The sequence below is a fragment of the Columba livia genome, chromosome 6, assembly GCF_036013475.1.
Source record: "Columba livia isolate bColLiv1 breed racing homer chromosome 6, bColLiv1.pat.W.v2, whole genome shotgun sequence".
Taxonomy (NCBI): Eukaryota; Metazoa; Chordata; class Aves; order Columbiformes; family Columbidae; genus Columba; species Columba livia.
In genome coordinates this window covers 22,936,542-22,944,658 of record NC_088607.1, presented here as the reverse complement: position 1 = coordinate 22,944,658, position 8,117 = coordinate 22,936,542, and the positions used below count along the sequence as shown (strand labels likewise).

At 48.3% G+C, this 8,117-nt stretch overlaps 1 protein-coding gene and 1 long non-coding RNA gene across 24 annotated transcripts in view; one reads left to right on the top strand and one right to left on the bottom strand.

Annotated features, from left to right (window-relative positions):
• Positions 1 to 497: 497 nt before the first annotated feature.
• LOC110357166 (uncharacterized) lies at positions 498 to 6,896 on the bottom strand. Its single transcript, XR_002410654.2, has 3 exons — positions 5,399 to 6,896; positions 3,475 to 3,547; positions 498 to 721 (listed from the first exon to the last, which is right to left on the bottom strand). It is a non-coding gene; the product is annotated as an uncharacterized LOC110357166 (long non-coding RNA).
• Positions 6,897 to 7,093: 197 nt separating this feature from the next.
• Positions 7,094 to 8,117, top strand: part of CAMK2G (calcium/calmodulin dependent protein kinase II gamma) — a 120,300-nt gene continuing 119,276 nt past the window's right edge. For all 23 annotated transcript variants that reach the window (XM_065067564.1, XM_065067563.1, XM_065067554.1 and 20 more), the window contains exon 1: positions 7,094 to 7,374. In XM_065067564.1, the coding sequence (XP_064923636.1) occupies positions 7,310 to 7,374 (65 nt within the window). In that variant the 5' untranslated portion in view covers positions 7,094 to 7,309. The remainder of the gene's footprint in view (positions 7,375 to 8,117) is intronic.

The following is an 8,117-nucleotide window of genomic DNA, read 5'->3' as shown; positions in this document are numbered from 1 at the left end:
ATTAAATAACTCCGGTCTTGGTTTGATATTTAATCGGTAGGTTGTTATGATTCTAGAGCTGATGCATTTGAAACTGATCAGCCTGTCATGCTACCAGATGTGCACAGTATTTTACCAAACAAGACCAGACAGATGCCTTGTTCTGAAGAGACTGAGGTTTAAGACTGATCTTTCAAGATACTGTATGATGGCAGATCCCCCAAGGGAATGATTTAGTCTCTTTGTAGTCTCAAGTGCCTGCATACTCTTCAGTGCAGGTTTGGTGTCTAGCACTCTTGTTCTAGGACAATAATCCCCAGCCATTTAAAACAAAACAAGGTCTAGCAGAGGACTTAATGGAAAAAGTTTAGTATCTCCCCAAGGATTGACACGAATTCAACTCAGATGACAAGAGGAAGGAATTGCAAGATGGATAGTGTGAGATACATGAGGTTTATCTTTAACTGGACTTGAATTCAAACAGAGCTACTAATGGCCAAATATTATGATGACTTTAGTGATGAGAGTTAAATTGGAGGTTTTCCCAGTGATCTGTGCTCCATTTTAAAAAGCAAAGAAACAAAATTTGTTGTAGCTGGCACTAAATGGAAGTCTTGTTTACAGCAGTAGCAATAGATGGCAGTGACTGTTCCACAGAAATCAAACTGCTCATTTCTTACCCCTTTTGGTTATGGGTAACCCACAGCAATGAGGGAGTTGCTTGTTCATATTCTTCTCAACACTGTGAAAGACAACATTCAGCTCATGAGGACTGTTCATCCGTCATCTTTTTTGCAGTATTAGCCTTGCCTTGGACAGATACCTTATATAAAAAACAAGGGGTACCCCACCCCAGGATGTGACATTAGTTTTCTGTATACATTCAATAATCATTAATATATAGTACCATACAATGTTTTAAGTTGGTGGAGATACCTGGGATATAGGGAGAAATTTGTGTTCATCCTTTATGTAACAGTCATTGAGTCATGCAATCTTGTTTAAACAAACAGTGTGAATCTTAAAATAGCCCCTGGACATTCCACTGCGATGGCCATATTCAAATGAATGTTCAAGATGTTTCGCCACTATCGTATACCCACACAGTAACCCTTCGGTGACAGCACAGCCATCTAGAGACAGTACTAAGCTGCACTCGGCAGTGGACACACAGATCTGTTCGCTTGCTCTGGTGAAGCAGGAAAATCTGCTTCTCTGTCATCCACTCACCAAATGAGGCAAAAGACATGAAATATTTTGAGGCTAAGCTCATCTGAGGCTGATTTTAACGTACCAGCTATTGTTACTGGATAATTATTAAAGGAGTTAAGGAACATGACTTTGTTGCCATTTAAATGGTAGGAAACCTTGCTCTTGACCTGATTAACAATTGACATTGGCCAGTTTCAAGAAGATAGGAATGAAAACTTGAAATTCTTTGAATGCAATACTATTAATATCACTATAGATATAGAACTAGAGGAAATAGTTTTTACTGCTCAGAACATTTGTCTAATTTCCATAATCCTCTCTGATGTTTCTATAGAGTCCTATTGATACATTTTAAAGGATAGTTTAGATATGATAAAAGCATATTTTGTGGAACTGATCAGTGAAGAGAGCAGCTAGTAGACATTGCAGCTCAGCATTCAGAGATTGTTTAGCTATGTCTCTATAGTGAAGAGAAGAGGCTGGAAAGACTACTCTTCTGGAGCTCACTCAGTTTCTAACCCAGAGGTCAGGCTGGTATTTGACTAGGATTTTCATAAGAAGAGAGACGCAAAATCAGGCTTCTGCAGCACCTTCTATGTGGGTCTGCAGGAGAAGTACTCAGCTCTTCAGGACTGTCCATGTGTTCTCTTCCACCAGGCTTTGCTTGTATCATATATCCTTGTGCAGGAATACTGAACAGACTCTGAAATTGGTTGATAAACTTGGTATTGATCCCTCAGTAAAGGTAGGATAAGGCTCCAAATAAAAGACTGTGTGGAGTGAGTTTATGGCAGCTAAATGAGCTGAATGTGTACAAGATGTTTCCCTTTCGTAGTTGGGGACCTAGACTGTGCTTCTGAAATGCAGTCTTGAGCACTTCAAGCTGAGAGGAAAATACCTTAAGTCTGCATGGCTTGCAAAAGTCCCAGTGAAAGGCATGGGTCCCCACGAGTCACTGGGCAAACTGGGGAACCAGGCAGGCCACCAGCAGGTACACAGAGCCTGCCCAGGGGCACCCAGGCACTGAGACCCTGCCAGGCAGCAGCCACCCCCTCCTTTGTATCAACTTCCGTGGGGGCAGTGACTCCCAGCCCTGAAGAGCAGAGATGTACGGAACAGGGCTGGCCACTTGGACATCCCTACTGACCCTGTGTCATAACAGGAGAGAGCACTCAGTGACATTAAAATAGAACAAATTTGCAATGATATCAGGTTGTATGTTTTATGAGCCATATAATTAACATGCGATACTCAGTGCCGTGGGATATTGTTGACTTAAATAGCTTAGTAAGTATCAAAAAGGATTAGACATTGACATGAAACAGCATACTGTATGCACTGACACAAGCTAGGATCAAAATTACAAGGGCTACCAATCCTTGTGCTTCAGGGCATATTTTGATCATCAGCCTGAGGTCAGGAGGAAAGCCACTCTCTAACTGAGTAGTGTGCAGTATGTACATGGGTTATAGTTATACAGATCTCTTTACTGGCCTGTTTTGATTCCTTTCCCTTCTCCTTCTCTGTCTTCCTTTCATCCCCTACTGCTCCTCCTCCCTCACATTTATTATCTGGAATAGGTCACTACTGAAGACAAGACACTAAACTAGACGGATGGCCGAATAGCCTGTACTAATAGGGTAATTTAATGTTTGCTTCTCTGTAGAACTCTAACATTTATTTCAAATAAAAATTTTATATTGACTTGCTAAAAAGTTCCTGTCTTTCCAACCTTCCTTCTATGCATGCTACTTTTTATTTTTATCAGCAATACCTACAAATCCACTTAGACTCATTTGAATAATGATTTTTCAGAAGTAACAAATGACTCTTAGTTTGTGAGAAGGAAGAGAACAATGAGGCACATTAAAGGAACCTGATTTTTCTGGTAGATACTCAACAAACAAACTTTTTGAGACATCTTGTGTTGTATAGCCAACATGAATAATCACGTGTGAAAATGGGGGGGGGTGGTTCTGTGTACATGACAGTCAGTCTGTGGACAGTCACAATAAAGTGATGATCGATTTAGGTAACTCTCTGCATTTTTCTTTGTAGAGTCTAAAGCAAAGTAGTTGTTAAGAATTTTAACGCTTACCACACTCTCACCTGCCAAAAAATTCCTCATTTTAAGATGATGCAATATTTCACACAATTCTAGAGCTTTGGGGTTTTTGTGTTTTCATTTGTTACTATTCTGAAGTAGTCCCAGGAAGCCCCACATAAGAACAGGGCAGGTTGAATTTTATGTCCTGTAAATGCCTTGTGAGTGATAAGACCTACCTGGAGTTACTCTAAATAGGCAGACTGGACAGCAGAGGTGTAAAAATTGCTTGATTCTTTGTGGGACCCCAAGCTGATGGAAAACAAACAAGAGAATGTCTATCTAAAAATATGCCTATTCATTCCATTTGTGGCTTATTTCTTTTTTGGTTCTTGCCGTCACCCTCTCAGACTGATTTCTAACTCCACGAATTCTTACCGTTTCCAGGTCCTTTATTTTTGTTAATGACCTCTGTTCATATCTGGCACTAAGCAGCTCTGCTCCACTCGGCACACTGATGCGTGCTACCCTTTGGCTTATTCAGCCTTGCTGGAAAGATGCTATTGTGCAGCTTCTCCAGCATCCTTCCCATTTTCCACAATGGGTTGAATTCCAGTTAGTTTCTGTGAACTCATTTTGTAGCCCCTCCCTCTGCTTCCCTAAAGACCAATGCTTTTGTGTTGTTTCCTTCCCACAGATATTCTTCAACATGCCAAATCTGACCTTAGGCTCCATGGACAGATGGGGCCTGATCCAAAGTCCATTAACATCAGAGGAAATGTCCATTTACATCCATGGGCTTTGCATTAAATCCTTTGCATTTCACTGACTTTCTTTAGTGCCTCTTGCTCAGCTCCAGTTATTAAAATCAGATTAATCCCTGACAGATCCCTGACAGTTGAGTGTACTGTATAAGCCAACCTGTGCTACTTCAAAAGACGGAGACCAAAACTGCTGTTCTGCTCATGTGAAATCTGCTGCTGGCTAAAACTAAAAGCAAGGCATTACTTCCAGATTTCATTCCTGTGTAACTGAGGTCAGAATCTCACTTACTGTTCATTAGCTGAATCTCCCATTACTAGAGCACAGGCTCTCTCAAAACCATTTCTTACTGTTTAGAGATTTTCTGGTCCCTACCACATTATTCTGCCCAGGCACCATTCAAGATTCACCTCTGTCTGCAGTTTTACTCTTGGTACAAGTAGACTGCTATGTCAGCCAGAACATCAATATTTCTTTCTGTTGACACAATACTCTCTTATCCATATTGCCACCCCCCCTCCTGGTTCATTTTGTCTGCATTCCTTTTGAAAACTCGACTCCCATAATTTAGTCTCCCACTCAGTACTTGGTTTAATCAAGTCTGTCATTCAAGTTATATCCCACTTCTCACTTAACACAAGTTTCTTGGTTAGCAATCTGTTTCTGTAGCACTTGCTATGCATAACACATGGTTAGCTTTTCTTTCCACACTTGCTTGTCTGTTCCCTTTCTGATTTCCAGACCTCACTTTTCCTTGTAACACTTGAAGATGAGAAACTTCCTCTTCTGTCTCTCTCTTTTTATGTTTCTTATGTATTTTTATGAGATCACTGCATTCAGGGCTTCTTATATATCATGAGATGCTTTGTATATGGGACAGAACAGTCCTTGAGTCCAGCTAAAACAGTTTTCAACTGCAGAATCTCACTCAGTTTAGTACATAGCTTTAGGTAAACCTCTCCTGTTGCTGTATTTCTTTGTCATGGCTTGCACCCCTTTCCATCATCATCTTTCCTCAGTTTTGTAGGACAAATGCACAAAAGTTCAGATTCTACCCTTCTAGCTGCTCATTCAGCACAATGTGCTAAAATTTGGTCTTAAACATCCACCTCAGCTTTTGTGTTGAGGAACAAACTGCAGAAGGGAGTCCTGTTCCAGTTGTTCCGTACATTTTAACATAGGAGACTGGGTTGCATATATTGTGACTACATTGCCTAGTGCAACCACAGCATAAACTTAACAGCACACCTTTCCTGCACAAAGAACATGTAATTTAATTTTGCAGGTTGTATATCAGCAACATTGCCTGTCACTGCATCTAAAATCTCCCATGTAAGTTTTGTGTTACCAGCCGCTTGCCCTGGTAAGGACCAGGGGCTGTCAGACTGCTTTCCTCCTCACCTGCAACTCTTCTAGCTATTAAAGAAACTGTGGACCACTGAATGAGGCTGTTGGAGCAGTTTTAGCTCAGCAGGAGGCAGATCACTGATTGACACCTGTTGGTTCTCTGAATTATTCTGCTGGGTCAGCAGGTTTCCAGGTTTAAATGCTGGCATGGTCTAAGACGCAGAATGCTGTTGTTTCATAATCACCTTCTAGAACTATTGCTTTGTTGTAATGCTACTGTTATATTGTCCTACTTTTGCTGTCTACTTTCTGCATAGGCTTGGTGAATTTTTGCCCACTGCATTATTTGACTGTAGACATTGCACCACTGGGCTGGCCACATTTAATCTGGAGATGGAGAGTTGGGGGGGGGTATGCTGGTGACTGCTGTCACTGCTTTTCATGGGATTCAGTAACATGACAATTTCCCAGTCCAATCACAGAGTAACAATGCATGGTACTTATACAGTACTTCCCATTTTCAGATCAGTTTAATATTGCTCCTGGGTTACGGTATGCTCATCTGTCTCTCTGTATGTTCTCAAAACAGCGTTCCCAGTTGCACAGGAGAGGCCAGAACAGTCCTTTCCTCTCTGGCTGGATCAGTAACTGCCCTATATAAATCTGCACATTAAGCAGATTTGGCAATTGTTCAGTCAGAGACAGGCTCACTTAAGTAAGAGGTGAAAATAAACTTGCTTATAAAGGCACTGCAGACAGAACTCTCGGATGATATGCTATCAGAGGCAGGTTTGTTTTCCTTTGCAGTTGGAGATTGATTATTTCTGCTTGCCTTCTGTATCCAAGTCCCATCACCACACACCATACGTGTGTGCGAATGCCGGGCCTCATTCTTTAGCTGTTTCAAGACATTTCGCGTGTTACCACTCTACCTCTGCACCAGCTGGTTCATTTCCACACGCACCCCCAAGGTCGGGCACCGCCTGACAGTGCTGCCCCGCTCGGCATCGCGCCGTGCCCAACTTTGGGGTGGATCAGGAGTCGGGCGCCTCGTGGGGGGCAATGCGTCCCCTACGCTGGGCGGTGGCCTCAGGCTGCGACCAGGGCGGGCGGCAGCGGCCGGGAGCTGCTGCTTTTTCCTCCCCGCGCTTCCTCCTCTTCGGCCGGCCGGAGCACGCACAGAGCGGCAGAGAGAGCCGGGCAGCTGCTGCCTGCGGAGCGTCGGCTGCCCGCGGGGCGGCAGCTCTGGAGCCGGGGCACTCAGCGGCCGGGTCGCCTGGCGCTGCCAGCCCGGCGCTCGCCCCGCTGACGTGCGCCCGGAGGAAGGCGGTGGCCCCCCCTTCCCTCTCCCTCTCGCTGCACGCAGGAAGTTTATCTGGCTGCGGCGCTCCCCGGCCCGGCGCCCTGCGGAGGGAATTGGGAGAAATCCCCCCCGGTGCGCCTGGCCGGGGGTCTTCTCCTAGCCCTGCAGCCTCCCAGCCGCCTGCGGAACGGAACGGAGCGGAACGGGTGGGGGGGGGGGCAGCCCGCCGCAGTCTGCCCGCCCTCCGTGCGCGGGGGCGGGGGCGCTGACTGCAGTGCCCGCTCCGGCGGCCGCGGGCGGGGGGAGGCGGCCGCGCCCCGGCTGCAGCCCCCCGCGCGGGCGGCGGCGCTGCGGGCGCCCCGGGAGCGCCCCCGGCGGCCACACCCCGCGGCGGGCCGGGGCCGGCGGAGGGGCGGAGGGAGGGGGCCGGCGCGGGGTGTCTCTGAGCCAGTTCTCGCGGTGCTGGCCAGGCTCAGCCTCCTTCCCCTCCCCGGCGAGCGGTGACTGTGCACGGCGGAGCGGGGAGCGCTGAGCCGGGCGCGGGGGGAGCCCGCGCCGCCCCACCGAGCCAGGAGGGAGGCCGCCGAGGAGCGCGCCCGCCCGGCCCGTTCCGGTCGCCCTGCCCCATGCCCTAGCGGCGCTGAGCCTCCCGCAGCCCGAACATGGCCACCACGGCAACGTGCACCCGCTTCACCGACGAGTACCAGCTCTACGAGGAGCTTGGCAAGTACGGAGCCCGCTGCGTGCCCCGCGCCGCGCCCCGCCACCCGCCACGGCCTCAGGACCCTCCGGCGCTGCCGGGAGCCCTGTGCCGGTGCCCCTGCTCTCCCGGGAGCCGAAGGAGGATTAGCCGCCGCGCTGTAATCCGGCTCTCCAACCCCGCGTCTACCCCAGCGGCATCGCCGCTGGAGGGAAAGGTGTTTCTGCGCCCCTGGGTCTTCCCCACCGCTGGATGGGGAGTCCCCGCAACCAGCCCTGGGCTGCGCGCTCCTGTTGCACCCCGGGACTTCCTCGCTTCTCCCCTTGCCCTCCTCAGGACCAGGCTGCCGCGTTCTTTTCCCCGCACCGTCTCCTTGCTAGATGTTGTCGTTCCCTTCAACTGTTTCTGCGCTGGGACACGGCACTGTTACTGCCACTCTGCGATGCTTCAGTCCCCACTTCCTTGTCCCTGTGAAACGACCAGGTGCTGCTGCACCGCGCTTCTCTCTCCTTCCCTCCCTCTTTCCGCACTTGTCTCTGCATTGGCAGACCTGCTGCTGCACCCTAGGACAGGGCTTTGCAGGGGGACCCTGTGGGACAGGAAAGCAGCGTAGCAGCGGCTAGGGTAGGATTATGGGGACAGTGCTTTCTTGGGTGCTGCTGCCCTCCCCCTCCCTCCCTTCCTGCACCAACTGCTGGGCTCTGCTGCATCTCTTCTCTCCAGCCTAGTGTCCCCGTCACTCCCCACACTGCTGCAGCTGTGTGTCACCA